Raw genomic sequence first — 18,972 nt, forward strand, 5'->3', positions numbered from 1 at the left:
AACTTGATAAGCAGGCTAATGTGAATATCCCATATATTTAATTTTCTCCTTGCGGACGGGGCCGCGGGTAAAGGCTAGTATATTATAAATGGCAAAGTGTGGATGTGAAGATGTTTGTCCAGACGTTTGTCTTTGCGACTCAATCACGCAAGAACGGCTGGACCGATTTGGATGAAATTTTGCACACATATAGCCAATAGTCTAGAAGGATCTACTAGCTATATATTTTTCAAAAGGGGGAGGTCCCCGCCCCCTAGGAACAGTTATAATTTAATTATTATATTTTTTAGTTTTTGCGACTGAATCACGCCAGAACGGCTACACGGATTTTGATGAAATTTGGGACACAGACAGTAGTCTACTAGCGAAATTTTTTTCGAACATGGAAAGAGGGGTGGGGGTCCCACGACCCCTTCGAGCAATTACTTTTTAATAATTTTTACACATTATAACTTTACGTAAACTGGCCTTCACCAATATCACAGACTCAAGGGGTCAAATAAGTCGAGGGCTTACAAAGTGAGCAGTGACACCCTCCGTCTCCCTCCCCCCTTCTCTCCACCTCTGGTGTAAAATCTATAAATTGTTATAACTGAATATAAATTTTCTCCTAAATCAATAGTTTTTGGTATATGGCACATACAGATCGAGATCTAGACAATTTTGAAGGAACGATCAGTGGTCCTCTCCTCTTCTCCCGCCATCCGCGCTCCTTCAATCGTTTTTATTAACACGCTTTTATTAGCTTTACCTGTATGTTTCTATGTAACTTTTTATTCGCTCCAATGCGCCTGCTGCCTTATTAACATGGTTTTATAATTAGCTTCACCTTATTTGTAATCCCGTAAGGGTCATATCGAGACCCTTCCGGGATCAATTGGGGTTGTCGGGATCCCGTCACGGTCATTTCGGGACTATTAGGGGATCATTTGAGGACCTTTCCGGCATCATTTCTGAATTGTTTTCGGAATCCTTTCGGGATCCCGTCGGGGTTATTTCGGGACTTTTTCGGAGCTAATACGGGATCATTTGGGGATCCTCTAGGGGTCGTTTCGTGACTTTTTCTGTATTATTTCGGGATCATTTTGGGACCCTTTCGGCATAATTTCTTGATGGTTTGCCGGATCCATCAGGGTCATTTCGGGACCATTTTGGGATCATTTGGGGACCGTAGGAGCCATTTCAGGATTTTTTGTTACTTTTCCGGGATAGTTTTTGCACCCTTCCGGGATCATTTCTGGATCTGTGCGGGATCCCATCTGGGTCATTTCCGGACTATTTCGGGATCATTTTGGGATCCTTCCAGAATAATTTCTGTATGGTTTTCGCGATCCGTCGTGGATCCCCTCGGAGCCATTTCGGAACTTTTTCTGGAGTATGTCGGGATAATTTAGGGACCCTTCCTGGATATTTTGTGGATGGTTTTTGAGATCCGCCCGGGAGCCCGTCAGGGTCATTTCGGAACCTTTTCGGGATCATTTTTTAACACCTTCAGGGATCATTTCTGTGTGGTTCTCTGGATACGTCTAGAATCGTGTCGCTGTCATTTCGGGCTTTTTTGGGACTATTCGGGGAACTTTTGGAGACCCTTTCGGGGCATTTCTGGATGGTTTTCGGGATCCGTCCGCGATAGCGTGGGGGTCATTTCGTAGCTTTTTCTGGATAATTTCGGGATCATTTGGGATCCTATCAGGTTATCAGCTCATTTAGTTCTTTTTTTTACTCAATTACAAAAATAAAATGCATTAGACAGAAAACAAAATTTTAAACATATAATGAGCAGGCTAACGCGAATAGCCCATATATTTAAATTTCTCCTTGCGGACGGGGCCGCGGGTAAAGGCTAGTTTATTGTTATAAATCAACTTGGGAAATGAAACACCATTGATAAATAGCTCTTTTTTGCAAAGATATAGCTTATTTTATTCGTCCACGACCCTTTTAAAAATCTTTTATATAAAAGTGGGCGTCGTCCTTAACCGATTTCGTTAATTTTTCTTTAAAGCGTTCCTTATAGTAAAGCAACCTCTCTGCCGAATTTTGTTCCGATAGATTTAACGTTTTATGATTAATAATATTTGTAAAATTGATTTTATCACAAGTGGGCAGTGCCACGTCCATTTTAAAAAATTTGTTCAAATATTTATCCAAAGTCTCAATATCAGTCCACACGTCAAATTTCAACATTGTCGGTGTATTATTTACTAAATAATCAGGTTTTTTGTATTTTTCAAAATGTTATACATATAAAAAGTGGGCGTGGTTATCACCCGATCTCATCATATCGCTCATTTGCAGTACTAATCTATTCTGGGTCCAAGTGAGCTCATGTACCAAATTTGGTGAAGATAACTCAATATTTACTCAAGTTATCGTGTTAACGGACAGACGGACGGACATGGCTCAATAAAGTTTTTTTCGATACTGATGATTTTGATATATGGAAGTCTATATCTATCTCGATTCCTTTCTACCTGTACAACCAACCGTTATCCAATCAAAGTTTATATACTCTGTGTGCAAAGCACGCTGAGTAAAAAAAGAGTAGGGCTGATTACATTCACGACGGCGGCGTAGCCGCCACATCTGTCATATTATTTTTACACATGTTGTTATGAGTGTCGTTATTTTCGGCGCGACAGACCAGCACGACAATCAATCACGAAAGCCGTTGTAGCCAGATTAAACCTAATTCTATTTTTTGGAAACGACAGTGAAAGCCGTCCTTTTTATTTTGTCAATAAAAATTAAAATAGAAGTAAATTACAGATAATAAAAGCTGAAATCATTCTTTTGGGAGTTTTTTAAACATAATTAATATTTTTTTCTAAATTTTTCGCCACTGTTTGCTGTGATTTATATTAGTCGCTGCCGCTTTCAAAGCAATCAAGAAGCCAATGCTTGGCTACGGCTGTCATCAAGCTTTGCTTAATTGTCTGTAGATGCCGTGTTGAATGTAATCAGCCCAAGTGTCTTTACATGAATACAATGCAGTCTAAACAACCCGGTGAGTGCATAAAGCATCTTCCAATAGCCACAAATGTTTTTTAAGAAAAAAAAACTTGAATATTATTCTTGCAGTTTTTATCACCCTAATGTAAATACTGTATTAGACTGGATCGATTTATTAACCGATATCGCGCCATCGATTTTTCGATGGGATTTGGGCTCAGGAAAAAAAGTTGCGCTACGCATACCCAAACAAATAATTTTCGAGCTTGCGAAATTTAATTTTTTTTACTTTTTTTCGACTTTGATTTTTACGGTTTTTTTAATGACCTAAAAAAATTTTCATTTGATTGTAAAATTTTCATGTATGCCCTGTCCGACCCAAAAATGTCCGATAAAAACGTTGTCAATAACAGTTTTTTTGAAAAAAAAAAAATATATTTTTTTTGGTATCGCCAACGTTTTTGGCGCAAATTTTTTTCCTGAGCCCAAATCCTTTCGAAAAATCGATGGCGCGATATCGGTTAACTTTCGTCCATACAAATCGACCCACCCTAATATGTATATATATATGTATATACATTTTTGTACGCACATTAATAAACTCAAATGTAAATAAAATTAATTTTTTATCATCTGTAAGGTTATCACTGCACTTAAGTCAGTCCATTTCTCAAGAGCGCGGTAATAAAATTTAAAACAGATGAGATTTCAACTTCAAAGTGAGCAGTTTGTGAAGATGAATAAGAAGTGAAAAGTTTTATTATTTAGATAAAAAAAAAAGAAATCTTAACTAACTTGCAAACAGTGATGTCCATATAAGTGTTCTAAAATTGGTGCAGTAAAGAAGTTAAATCGCATAGACGTTTTATTCTACCCATGAAGCGCTGCTCCATCCTCCATGCTGTCTTCGTTAAATGAACGTTGTAACTCCGAGGATTCGCTTATTAGTTGGTCAAATCGAAATGCTGTGGCTCAACGCAGCAAAAGTGTACCACGCATGTATGGTTGTGTGGACACTTTAGCCACCACACAATCATCTTCACAGCATTCCAATATTCCAAATAGGTTTGGTCGATCACACCTCACATGCAGCACAAATCCGGTGCATCCGTCGCCGGCTAGTATTGAATGTGATGTTGCAGTGTCATCATTACCTGGTGTAAGAGGATCGAATTTTTTATCAGCTGTTAATTCTCAACGACTCTTAAGGCAGCCCAGTGATAATAGTGCTTATATAAGAAATAACAACAACATTGGAATTAGTTGTCATCATCAATATCAGCGACAGCAGCAACAACATCATCATACTAACACAACAAACCGTTATAGTTTTGCTGGTTGTGTTGTTGGTGGCGGTGGTGGGAGTAGTTCGGGCGCTTTATTGCATTTATCATCAACGCGGCTCGATCCTTTATCTCCAGCAACAACAGTGGGCTCATCGGTGCTGGGCGATAGTATGACGGAGATTGTTGTGAGTAAAATGATGGTTTTTTTTTTTAATATAATGGAATGGAAAATTAATAAGTGATAGAAATCGTAAAATGCATGTGGGGCATTCCATGCCAAATCAGGTTGAGTCGGATTTTGCATCACGAATTTTGGAAAAATTTTTTTATGTCTATTGTACACATCGACAATTTATTATTTTTAAATTTTTACTTTCAGTCATCTGGTTATATGAACTTTTTTTAAAATTTAAAAATTGTCCATGATTCAACTATGTACATATATCATTTTGGATAAAACAAGTGTGATTCTTATCCGTCAAATGCCTGACAGGATGTTCAATATGGCTGCTTTTAAGCGGTTTGGCAATGGTTTTGGCAGCGTTTTGACAGGGTGCTCAATATGGCGGCGCATAGGGTCGGCTATCTTCAGCGGGTGATAGAAAGAGATACAGAATGAGACAGCGATAGTCAATAAAAAATCAGGTGATCCATTCTATTTGTAATTTTGACGTTTATGCAGAAGTTATCACACTTGTCTTATCCACAATGATGTATATGGTTGGCTTGTCTTTACAGCAACAACATACCTACCTTTGTCATATTGTCAAAATATACGTGTTGGTGTTAGGAGAATGGAATGCAGAAAAAAACATAAGATTACAATTAACTCATTAAATAAATAAATACTCACAATGAAAGATAAAACAAGGTCAAATGAAGTTTACCTAAAAATCTTAAATTTCCTAAATAAATATCTATATATATAAAAAGAAGTGTACATTTTGATTGTCACTCCATAACTCGAGAACGGATAGAAAGATTGGCATGAAATTTTTAGGAAAGATACAGGAAGGAGAGACGATGGTTAGTTGATTTTGAAATCCCAAATCGGTTTAGCCATTCTTGAGTTGTGATTTTTTTTTAGAAAAAATTCAAATATGTATATAAAAAAAAGTGGTGTTAGTTACACTACGCATAACTGAAGAACGGATGAACCGATTTGGCTGAAAATTGGTGAAGAGGTAGCTCAGAACCAGGGAACGGACATGGGATACTTTTTACCGTTCTGGCTAGGGTCTTGAGATCAAAACGTGGACCTGGGTAATCCTGGGATATGTTTGTAGAGTATGGGTGTCAAATGGAAGCTGTTTATGAGTACTTTGATACTGAGTATTTTTCGTACCCCTGGGTGACTTGGGTCTCGAGATATAGGCCAAAACGTGGACCGGGCACCCCTAGAATGTGTTTATACAATATGGATATCAAATGAAATCTGTTGATGAGTGCTTTAGTACAGGGTAGTTTTCATACCTATTGGTGACTAGGGTCTCGAGATATAGGCAGAAACGTGGATAAGGGTAACACTAGGATGTGTTTTTAAATTATGGATATCAAATTTAAGCTGTTGATGTGTGCTTTAGTACAAAGTAAGTTTTATGCCGCTGTGTGACTAGTAGGCCGGGTCGATTTGTGGGGAGGCAAAAAAATCGCCCATTCCTCTGTGAAAATCATATTCTAGGGATCAAAATAAGAAACTTTGCCGAAGGAACCATACCTCTAAAACGAATTCTGATGCCCCCCCCCCCTTTGGGTCGTAGGGGCAAATTTTGAAAAATCGCACTTTGAAATGCCTATGTTTTTTCTTTTTGGAGTTTATTTTTCTCTTTAGAAATTTATTTAGTCAGAACATATGTAAATGAAAAAATGAATTTAACTTAATAATAGAAAAGAAATTAAAAAAATTATTAGAAATTAGCGTTTTTACAACCCCCTTTTAAAATCAAGGCATCACTGTGATGCATTTGCATGTCGTAAACATAGTTGTGTGGGTTTTTTATTCAACCGTTTTAAAAAATGAAGGTATCACTGTGACACAATTGCAGATCGTAAAATTGCTTGTGTTGTTTTTTTAAGCCACCACAAGACACAGCAGGTAGAATTGAAACTGCCTCTACCCAAAAGTTCGACCCAAAGGGGGGGACATCAGAATTCGAGAATTGAATAATGAATAACATTTTCTCGTTATTCAAAATACTCTAATTGATGATAACCGTCCATTCTTATTTTTGCAAATTTTGAATAAAGAGTTGAGTTATTATTCATTATTTATAAAATACTAGGGTTTTGGGGCCATTTCGGGATGGCTTTTGCGACTCCCTCGGGGTCTTTTGGAGGTCATTTTGGCATGGTTTAGGGGACTACCCCGGGGTCCTCCCGGGGTCATTCCGTGACCTTTGGGAATCCCTCGGGGTCATTTGGGGGTATTTCCGGGATGATTTTGGGGACTCCTTCGGGGTCATTTCGGGGTCATTCCGGGATCATTTTGGGGACTCTCTCGGGTCCTCCCGGTAGAGGTTTACGCCGATCACTTTATCGGCGGTGTAGGCGGCGCGCCGGCGTACACCGATGTTCTTACTTTAAACAGCATGATTTTTCTATTTAAAAAAATTATAGATAGGAAAGGTTTTGTTTGTATGAATTTAAGAAAATCAACGTGTTGGCCATTTCGGAAAGATCCGGGGTTTTTGCCTCAAGATCTCGCAGACCTGTGAGTTAAGCTGGCTCGAGGTCAGGTGTAATAAAACACAAGAAGTTCTTGTATAACCGATATATTTCGATTACCTTCGGTAATCGTCCTCAGACCGTTCAAAAATTTTCAGGAGTAGCTGCTTGCTGAGGGATTGTCCCTTGTTCGCTTGCTCCAGAGAGGCTTCGAACCTAACCCCGGTCGTTGGAATTGGTACTGCTGCGTCTGCTGAAAAGAAATAGAGATACATAAAATAGTCACACTTTTGTCTGTATATCTCGTGCAAAGCGTAGTTTCACCTAGGGTTAACTCCTAATAATCGTCGTGAAAACAATTTCTTAAAATCATTTGTGGCTCCTTGGCGACTTACGGTTGCTATTAATGCTCTATTAACACTCATTACTCTCGTGGCACAGGGCGCCTCCAGTTTTTTCGGCTGTTTTTAAAAGCTACAATTCCCGATGTGCGAACAGTAGCAATCCCGACCACCAGCTGCTATCTCGCCTCCTGAGCCTCATACCATATGCCAGTACAGAAACTATAGGACTGCGACTTTGAACTCATACCTTCGTCGACGACACTTACCTAGAAGCTCTAGGTGTAGCTCCGAAGACTTTCCAACGGATGCTTTTGTCGCGCTATGCTGCCGAGCTACACCAAAGAAACACCTTGAAACGTTAGAGAGGGACTATTCGACCAAGGATGCCGCTCTCGAAATCATAAGCCGTCTAAGTGGATGTTATTCGTATGGGTGAAAATCGTATAATCCTTGGCGCATCTACATAATTAAAATTTTACAAGGACCTGGATAAAATTTTTAAAATGTAGACCAAAGATTGCAGACGTTTGTGATCACAGCATTGATTTTCTTATTTTTTTCAAAAATGCAAAGTGAGCATATACATTTATTATATAACTTTTATTTTGTTTTGTTTTAATAACTTGCTGAATTGGGTGATGCAAAGTCCGTGTTAAGCTGACATCGAAAGCGCCTGTTATTTTTAATAACTTTTGAATAGTTATAAAGAGTTAAATTTCGCAATTAGTTTCTTATAACTGGCAGCGATGCGCATCCGTTGATACCACTTTCGACCATATCCGACCAATTTTCGACATGAACAATAAATGGCCTAAACAGTCTTAAGCGAGTAAAAAATATAGTAACGCGCCGGACGCCGCGCCGATATTTTTGACATTCGGTGGCGGCGTGCGAAAAACGACCAAAATCGGCGGCGGCGGCGGCGTTTATCGGCGGCGTATATCTCTACCTCCCGGGGTCATTCGTAAATCATTTCGGAATCTTTTTGGGGACTCCCTCGGAGTCATTTCGGGATGGTTTTGGAGACTCCCTCGGAGTACTCCTGGTGTCATTCGTGGCTCATTTCGGGATGGTTTTGGGACTCCCTCGGGGTCCTCCCGGGGTCATTCGTGGGTCATTCCGGGATCTTTTTGGGGACTCCCTCGGGGTCCTCCCGGGGTCATTCGTGGGTCATTTCGGGATGGTTTTGGGACTCCCTCGGGGTCCTCCCGGGGTCATTCAGGGATCTTTTTGGGGACTCCCTCGGGGTAATTTCGGGATGGTTTTGGGGACCCCATCGGTGTCATTTCGGGATGGTTTTGGGGACTCCCCTAGGGTCATTTCGGGATGGTTTTGGGGACTCTTGGGATCATTTCGGGGTCCTCAAACCCATCCCGAAATGACCCCGAGGGAGTCCCCAAACCCATCCCGAAATGACCCCGAGGGAGTCCCCAAAACCATCCCGAAATGACCCACGAATGACCCCGGGAGGGCCTAGAGGGAGTCCCCAAAACCAATTCGACATGACCCCGATGGAGTCCCCAAAACTATCCCGAAATAACCCCGAGGGAGTCCCCAAAAAGATCCCGCAATTACCCACGAATGACCCCGCAAGGACCCCGAGGGAGTCCCCAAAACCATCCCGAAATGACCCCGAAATGACCCGAGGGAGTCCCCAAAACTATCCCGAAATAACCCCGAAATGACCCCGAGGGAATCCCCAAGACCATCCCGAAATGACCCCCAATTGACCCCGATGGAGTCCCCAAAACCATCCCGCAATGACCCCGAGGGAGTCCCCAAAAAGATCCCGGAATGACCCACGAATGATCCCGGGAGGACCCCGAGGGAGTCCCAAAAACCAGCCCGAAATGACCCCGAGGGAGTCCCCAAAACCATCCCGAAATGACCCACGTTTGACCCCGGGAGGACCCCGAGAGAGTCCCCAAAATCATCTCGGAATGACCCCGAGGGAGTCACCAAAATCATCCCGGAATGACCCCAAGGGAGTCCCAAAAAGGCAGGCATGCTTAACGAACGAAACGATATCATTTCGTTACGATAATCAACGCTAATAAACGAAACGAAGTCACTTCGTTTCGTTTATTAACGTTAAGATCGTCAAATTAACGTTAATTTGTCGTTCTTAACGTTAATAAACGAAACGAAATGACTTCGTTTCGTTTATTAACGTTGATTATCGTAACGAAATGATATCGTTTCGTTCGTTAAGCATGCCTGCAAAAAGGTCAAGGAATGACCCGGGAGGACCCCGAGGTACTCCCCTAAACCATGCCAAAATGACCTCCAAAATACCCCGAGGGAGTCGCAAAAGCCATCCCGATATGGCCCAAAACCCTAGGAGGATCGCGAGGGAGCCCCTGGAATGGACCCTAATAGACCCCGGGAGGATCCTCAGGGTGTCATTAGGTGTTTTTGCATAAAACTGCAAACGGTCAAAAATTAGCGCACAAAAGTTTACTAGGCAACTCTGTCTAGTGAGAGAGCGATCAGCTGACACGTTCTTACGGAAAAAATTTAAATTTTTTTGATTTCTACGTTCCGGGTTACGTACGTACGGGCGTTGCACGTCGGTGAGTTTTCGTTTACATTGTACACTCATAAGATAGGTCGTGTCAGCTGACACGTTTTTGGTACGTACGTTCGTGAGTACGTATGCGTGCAACGCCCGTACGTACGTAACCCGGAACGTAGAAATCAAAACAATTTTGATTTTTTCCGTAAGAACGTGTCAGCTGATCGCTCTCTCACTAGACAGAGTTGCCTAGTAAACTTTTGTGCGCTAATTTTTGACCGTTTGCAGTTTTATGCAAAAACACCTAATTAAAGTTTGAAAAATTGTGAAAATAATTCGAAATAATTTTGTAAAAGTGCAGATTATAAATATGTAATCTATTTATATTTACTTAATATTAATTCCAGCCTTTTACAACATCAAAAATTAAATTGGAAAAAGTTGATGTTTCCATAAGCATGCATGCAAAGTGGGCAATGGCAACAGTGCTTATCTGTAAACAATACACACACAAATATGTTATGTACATGTACACAGACGCACACATTGATTCCTACGGGCTTGAGGGTTCGCTCAAACGTGTTTCGTACGACAAAAGTCCGTACGTACGGCACACGTCGGTGGGTAATTGCCGCTTTAGCCGTGAAATAAATTTTCTCCGCGTGACGTCACGCTTTTGACAACATGTTTCATTACTGACGCAGTGTTCAGACTTTATTCCAATGGGAGTATTTTGGTCCGCTCTTACCTCCTACTACATTTTTTCATCTCAAAGGTTTATTTGGGTCGAGTTGAAAACTAAATAATGTGTTCGGGTGTGATCTGTAAATCCTGGCAAAATTTAACATACAGCACTTCTTGAAGTACGGTGAGTCAGTGAGGTCAGCTAACCCTGTTTTGCGATAACAGTCGCCAATTGGGGGAACAGCCGAGGTAAAATCTTCCTCCATCTGGCTCTCCCGACTCAGTGCAGGTTTTCTCTTTCCTCTGTTTACGAACGAAAATCCTGCACAGTCTCGAATTTATATCCGTCAACAGTGACGTAGCTACAAAGGCCACGATGACAGCAAGTACTTCGCCTTGTCCAAATTTACTGCAAGACCCACTTTTTTTGCTTCTTTATCTTCGCCTCCATGTTTGAACAGCCCGGCGGGTATCTCCTCCTTGTGATTTTTTAGCCGTGATATTGGATGTAGTTTTCATCATCGGCGATCGGGGTATCGGGTTCGTCTTCTCCCACACTCTGTACGTCAGTTAATAGGTCGCCATTATTATTCCTACAGGAATCTGCCCCGGTCTTGAAACCTTCCGTCATTAAAAGAGCATGAAATATGTATTGTAAACGAAAATAATATTTTTTCACGATAAATATATAGAATGTGGTGTGTTAATGGGAGCATTAATTGGCCATCCTACACGTTTTAGGCCGACTCCATGTGCATCTGATAAGGCAGATAACTTTTTTTGCTAAGAAACATTTTATGGCAAAAACACAATCGAAAGGTTTGCCAAGCCACCAAATCAATTTGATTTTAGTTGTCCGCCCGTTTTCAAAAAGGAAGAAAACATATACTCCGAAAATTTAATTTTTTCTCCGGCGTAGTCGTTTGCTCAGGTAACAGTTTTAAATACTCCGAACAATGGTAGCGAAATATGAGAGAAATGTAATAAATCGAAAAACTTCAAAAGCGCTACGTCATCAAACTTTTTTTCAAATTCGATTACAAATACAACAATTCCAGAATGCGAGATCTTGGCTCATTCGATTATGCATCAACCTGGCAAAACTGATAAATATGCATGCGAAGCCGAAATAAAGACATGAATTAATAATACCCATATACCTATTTACATACGTCCTATTCCATTTGGCTGAAATTTGGTATATAAATTTGCCTATATTAGTATTTACGATGCTTTTTTCCGGGAAGTAGACCAGAGACGGACTGGGACTGTGATTAGGACTAGGACTGGGACTGAGGCTGAGACTCAGAGTGGGACTGGGACTGAGACTCGGAATGGGACTAGAACAAAATACATACCACCAAGAATGAGAAAAACTTGAGAGAAGAGAAAAGAGAGAAGGAAAAGACTGAGAAAGAGATAGAATGTGATGAAGAAGGTGATAGATGAAACGAAAAATACGGGGGGGGGGGGGGGGGGGAGTGAATACAAAGATTAGGAAAAAGTGTAGAGGGGCGAGGGCAGAGTTAGACGGAAAAAGCTTATTAAAATGTATGCAGATAGACCAAAAATTTAGGGCAGAACAACGTCTGCCGGTTCTGCTAGTTTAATATAAATATTTAAATATTTTTTATGTTTTTATTTTTTTGGTGTTTTTCCTTTATCCACTTTTTTAGTTTTTTATATTATATTTGAAGGGCTCAGAACCAAAAGGATCTATGTGACATTTTTTCTAAAATTGAGTTATACCCATATTTGTATATTTAATATAGTGTCTATTTGTTGACAATGTGATCCCAGCCATTTTGGACATTTTAGTGCCATATATTTGCCAGGCCGAAAACGTAGTAAATTTTATTGCATTAATGATTGGAGAAGTGCGCTCCTCCAAGCAATAAAATTTAATTGCTCGGCCAAAAGAACATGCAGAATTTTTTCAAGTATGCAGTTTTGTAGCCCGTTTAATTTTAGTCTAATAAAGTGCTAAACTTAAGATCGTAGGAAGTCTCGCTGATTTGAAAGAGGTGAAGAAGCCTCTCCCCTCTCTCGTCTGTGCCGCAGACTTGGGTTCAATACTTGACTAATGTAAAAGCAGGCTTACATAAAAATACATCATCATATAGCAGTGACAAAATAAAATAAAATGAAACTGTTAAAAATATCGAAATTTTTGCTGAACTGCATCTGTACGTTGTATATTTTCTCTAAATACTTAATATATAGGCATAGTGACGCCTAATGTTTGCCAAATTCGCGAAAATTTGCCGAATTTTCAACTTTTTTCTCAAGATTTTTAGAACTCCTTTGAGTAAGCAGTTTTGAAGCCAGTAAGTAAGTTAATCTTAGTTTTGAAAAAAATTTCCCAAATTTTTGGCAATTTTTTCTTGAGTTATACCCCATAGGAATTTTTATACTCAGTTGAGCAGAGCTCACAGAGTATATTAAGTTTGATTGGATAACGGTTGGAAAAAAAATTTGATTGAGCCATGTCCGTCCGTCCGTCCGTTAACACGATAACTTGAGTAAATTTTGAGGTATCTTGTTGAAATTTGGTATGTAGGTTCCTGAGCACTCATCTCAGATCGCTATTGAAAATGAACGATATCGGACTATAACCACGCCCACTTTTTCGATATCGAAAATTTCGAAAAACCGAAAAAGTGTGATAATTCATTACAAAAGACAGCTAAAGCGACGAAACTTGGTAGGTGAGTTGAACTTATGACGCAGAATAGAAAATTAGTAAAATTTTGGACAATGGGCGTGGCACCGCCCACTTTTAAAAGAAGGTAATTTAAAAATTTTGCAAGCTGTAATTTGGCAATCGTTGAAGATATCATGATGAAATTTGGCAGAAACGTTACTCCTATTACTATATGTACGCTTAATAAAAATTAGCAAAATCGGAGAAGGACCACGCCCACTTTAAAAAAAAAATTTTTTTAAAGTAAAATTTTAACAAAAAATTTAATATCTTTACAGTATATAAGTAAATTATTCAACTCCAGTAATGATATGGTGCAACAAAATACAAAAATAACAGAAAATTTCAAAATGGGCGTGGCTCCGCCCTTTTTCATTTAATTTGTCTAGGATACTTTTAACGCCATAAGTCGAACAAAAATTAACCAATCCTTTTGAAATTTGGTAGTGGCATAGATTTTATGACTTTAACTGTTTTCTGTGAAAATGGGCGAAATCGGTTAATGCCACGCCCAGTTTTTATACACAGTCGTCCGTCTGTCCTTCCGCATGGCCTTTAACACGATAACTTGAGCAAAAATCGACATATTTTTACTGAACTTAGTTCACGTGCTTACTTGAACTCACTTTATCTTGGTATGAAAAATGAACGAAATCCGACTATGACCACGCCCACTTTTTCGATATCGAAAATTACGAAAAATGAAAAAATGCCATAATTCTATACCAAATACGAAAAAAAGGATGAAACATGGTAAGGTAATTGGATTGTTTTATTGACGCGAAATATAACTTTAGAAAAAACTTTATAAAATGGTTGTGACACCTACCATATTAAGTAGAAGAAAATGAAAAAGTTCTGCAGGCCAAATAAAAAACCCTTAAAATCTTGGCAGGTATTACATATATAAATAAAGTAGCGGTATCCAACAGATGATGTTCTGGGTCACCCTGGCCCACATTTTGGTCGATATCGCCTTCACACCACTCCCTTTTAAAACTCTCATTAATACCTTTAATTTGATACCCATATCGTACAAACACATTCTAGGGTCACCCCTGGTCCACCTTTATTGCGATACCTCGAAAAGGCGTTCACCTATAGAACTAAGGCCCCCTCCCCTTTAAAATACTCATTAACACCGTTCTTTTGATACCCATATTGCACAAACGAATTGTAGAGTCACCCCTGGTCCACCTTTATGGCGGTATCTCGAAACGGCGTCCACCTATGGAACTAAGGATTACTCCCTTTAAAAATACTCATTAACACGTTTCTTTTGATACCCATATTGTACAAACAAATTCTAGGGTCACCCCTGGTCCACCTTTATGGCGATATCTCGAAAATGCGACCACCTATAAAACAACCACCACTCCCTTTTAAAACCCTAATTAATACCTTTAATTTGATACCCATATCATACAAACACATTCTAGAGTCACCCCTGGTCCACCTTTATGGCGATATTTCGAAACGGCGTTCACCTATAGAACTAAGGCCCACTCACTTTTAAAATACTCATTAACACCTTTGGTTTCATGCCCATATTGTACAAACAAATTTTAGGGTCACCCTTGGTCCACCTTTATGGCGATATCTCGAAACGGCGTCCACCTATGGAACTAAGGATTACTCCCTTTTAAAATACTCATTAACACCTTTCTTTTGATACCCATATTGTGCAAACAAATTCTAGGGTCACCCCTGGTCCACCTTTACGGCGATATCTCGAAACGGCGTCCACCTATGGAACTAAGGCTTACTCGCTTTTAAAATACTCATTAACACCTTTCATTTGATACCCATATCCTACAAACGCATTCTAGAGTCACCCCGGGTCCACCTTTATGGCGATATCTCGAAAAGGCGACCACCTATACAACAACCACCACTCCCTTTTAAAACCCTCATTAATACCTTTAATTTGATACCCATATCGTACAAACACATTCTAGAGTCAACCCTGTTCCACCTTTATGGCGATATTTCGAAACGGCATCCACCTATAGAACTAAGGCCCACTCCCTTTTAAAATACTCATTAACACCATTCGTTTGATACTCATATCGTACAAACGCATTCTAGAGTCACCCGTGGTCCACCTTTATGGCGATATCTCAAAAAGGCGACCACCTATACAACTACCACCACTCCCTTTTAAAACCCTCATTAATACCTTTAATTTGATACCCATATCGTACAAGCAAATTCTAGGGTCATCCCTGGTCCACATTTGTGGCGATATCTCGAAACGGCGTCCACCTATGGAACTAAGGATTACTCCCTTTTAAAATACTCATTAACACCTTTCTTTTGATACCCATATTGTACAAACAAATTCTAGGGTCACCCCTGGTCCACCTTATGGCTTTTAAAATACTCATTAACACCTTTCATTTTTTCATTTGATACCCATATCGTATAAACGCATTCTAGAGTCAACCCTGATCCACCTTTATGGCTATATCCCTAAATGGCGTCCACCTATAGAACTATGACCCACTCCCTCATAAAATACTCTTTAATGCCTTTCATTTGATACACATGTCATACAAACACATTCCAGGGTTTCCCTCGGTTCATTTTCCCACATGGTTATTTTCCCGTATGTTGTCACCATAGCTGTCAACTGAGTATGTAATGTTCGGTTACACCCGAACTTAACCTTCCTTACTTGTTTTTATATGGAAAAAAGTCCTTATCCTCGTAAGAAAAAAAAATTGCCAAAGATCAGCGATACATTCTAAGAACTTAAGTTTAGCATTTTATTATACTAAAATTAAACGGGCTACAAAACTGTATACTCGAAAAAATTTTAAATGTTCTTTTGGCCGAGCAATCAACGTTCGAAATTTTATTGCAACAATTTTTGGAGCCAAAAGAGTCTAAGTGCGCTTGGATCCAGAAAAAAAATTGCCAAAAATCAGCGAGACTTCCTACGAACTTAAGTTTAGCACTTTATTATACTAAATTAAACGAGCTATAAAACTGCATACTCGAAAAAATTCTACATGTTCTTTTGGCCGAGCAATCAACGTTCGAAATTTTATTGCAACAATTTTTGGAGCCAAAAGGGTCTAAGTGCGCTTGGATCCAGAAAAAAAATTTCCAAAAATCAGCAAGACTTCCTACGAACTTAAGTTAAGCACTTTATTATACTAAAATTAAACGGGATACAAGACTGCATACTCGAAAAAATTCTACATGTTTTTTTTGGCCGAGCAATCAACGTTCGAAATTTTATTGCAACAATTTTTGGAGCCAAAAGGGTCTAAGTGCGCTTGGATCCAGAAAAAAAATTGCCAAAAATCAACGAGACTTCCTACGAACTTAAGTTTAACACTTTATTATGCTAAAATTAAACGAGCTACAAAACTGCATACTCGAAAAAATTTTAAATGTTCTTTTGTTCGAGCAATCAACGTTCGAAATTTTATTGCAATAATTTTTGGAAATTTTTGCAATAATTTTTGGAAATTTACAGTTATTTTCCATCTGTAGTAAACATCCTTTGAATTAGTTGACTAACCTGCATTCATTTAGACAGGAATCATTTCAAACGCATTTACCCAGAATTTACAATAAGTAATTTACATTAACCTTAATTATCTCAATTCAACGTCGATTTTACTTAGATCCTTTTGGTTCTAAGCCCTTCATTTGTAATAACCTTTTTATTGACTAGGGTTTTTATACTCAGCGTGCTTTGCACACAGAGTATATTAACTTTGATTGGATAACGGTTGGTTGTACAGGCATAAAGGAAACGAGATAGATATAGACTTCCATATACAATCAAAATCATCAGTATCGAAAAAAAATTTGATTGAGCCATGTCCGTCCGTCTGTCCGGTAAGAAGATAACTTGAGTAAATATTAAGATATCTTCACCAAATTTGGTATACTAGCTAATCTGGACCCAGAATAGAAATCGAAATGAAAATGAGCGAAATCGGATGATAACCACGCCCACTTTTTATATATATACAATTTTGGAAAACACAAAAAACCGTATAATTTAGTATATAATACACGTAGAATGTTGAAATTTGACATGTGGACTGCTATTGAGACTCTTGATAAAAATCTGGAAAATTTTTTTTAAATGGGCGTGGCACTGCCCGCTTGTGATAAAATCAATTTTACAAATATTATTAATCATAAATCAAAAATCGTTAAACCTATCGTAACAAAATTCGGCAGAGATGTAGCCTTTACTATAAGGAATGCTTTGAAGAAAAATTAACGAAATCGGTTAAGGACCACGCCCACTTTTATATAAAAGATTTTTAAAAGGGTCATGGACGAATAAAAAAAGCTATATCTTTGCAAAAAAGAGCTTTATATCAATGGTATTTCATTTCCCAAGTGGATTTATAACAGTAAATAGGAAAAACTTCAAATAAAAAATTCAAAAATGGGCGTGGCACCGCTCCTTTTATGACTAAGCAATTTTCTATGTTTCTAGAAAAAATGGACGAGATCGGTTAAGGCCACGCCCACTTTTATATAACAGATTTTTAAAAGGGTCGTAGACGAAAATAATAAGCTATAACTTAGCAAAAAATAGTTTTGAATCAATGATATTTCACTTATCAAGTTTTATTGTAAGAGGAAATAGGGTGAAATGTTTTTTTTTTTTTAAACGGGCGGTGCCACGTGTTATGTAGAAAAGTAATTTATCTGAAATGAAATGTACAATTGAAGCTCACGCTGAGTATATAATGTTCCGTTACACCCGAACTTAGACACCTTTACTTGTTTTATTTAAAGTTGTGTGAATCATTGTAGATAAAACAAGTGTGATATCTTATCCGTCAACTGGCTGACAGGATGTTCACGATGGCTACTTTTTATAGCCAGGCTATCTGCAGCAAAAGAGATTGTCACTTTACAAATCAGGTGATCCATTCTATTTGTAATTTTGAGGTCTATGCAGAAGATGTTACACTTGTCTTATCCACAATGGCGTGGATAGTTCAGTACAAGTTTGATTGTGGATGTGCTCAAGTCGCCAAATAATAACAGCAGTATTGCCAATTTGCGTAGTATTACTTTTAATCTTTACCTACAAAATTAAGACCTACATGTTTATGTCGACTTTAAATCATCTGAACGGCACATGAATTTTCGCTGAGAAGCTTTTCGTGGCAGAAACACACTCCGAGCATTTGCCAAACCACTGGCTAAGTCAGCCCAGGTTAGAAAAACTTGTTCTATTCTATTTTGATAATGCTTTTCTTGGGCTTTGAGCTGGTCTCTGGATCTTTGTAGTGGTATTCGAGCAGTCGACACATAAAGCTTTATTAACTCACACTGGCGGACATAACAATCGTGCGAATTCGATTTTGTATGACAAATGCTAAAGCTACAAGCTCTATGAGTGCCGTTATAGATTTGGTCATATGCGAACTCATCTCAAACTAGACCGTGAAAATGAGCTGTTTACATAGAGTTAGGCCATAGATACTTTTTTATAACGTTAAACTAAGACAGCTTTATTGAACCAATGAAGACTACCAAAATATTATCGATTCTGCTACCGGTGTGTAGAGTACTAGAAATTCGACAGAATTTTCTAGTGGAAGCAGCAGCCCTACGAGAAGTCTTTGTTGTTGTTGTTGTTGTTGTAGCGAGAAGGACACTCCCCAAAGGCCTTGCGGAGTGTTAAAGATGTTGATGGGCCTTTGCCGGATGCATATCCGGTACGTTCCGGTAACAAGCACCATTAAGGCACCTACCCGACCATCTCGGGAACGATTTAGTAATACCATATGAAACCTTTAAGGCCATAACGCCCTCCCACCCCCTAGATCCCTG

At 39.0% G+C, this 18,972-nt stretch overlaps 1 protein-coding gene across 1 annotated transcript in view; it reads left to right on the forward strand.

Annotated features, from left to right (window-relative positions):
- The first annotated feature begins 3,543 nt into the window (after positions 1-3,543).
- Positions 3,544-18,972, forward strand: part of GrlHz (Gustatory receptor-like Holozoa) — a 142,015-nt gene continuing 126,586 nt past the window's right edge. The window contains exon 1 of the mRNA XM_067772107.1: positions 3,544-4,423. Coding sequence (XP_067628208.1) covers positions 3,851-4,423 — 573 coding nt within the window. The 5' untranslated portion in view covers positions 3,544-3,850. The remainder of the gene's footprint in view (positions 4,424-18,972) is intronic.

The sequence above is a fragment of the Eurosta solidaginis genome, chromosome 3 (genome assembly GCF_040869045.1).
Source record: "Eurosta solidaginis isolate ZX-2024a chromosome 3, ASM4086904v1, whole genome shotgun sequence".
Taxonomy (NCBI): Eukaryota; Metazoa; Arthropoda; class Insecta; order Diptera; family Tephritidae; genus Eurosta; species Eurosta solidaginis.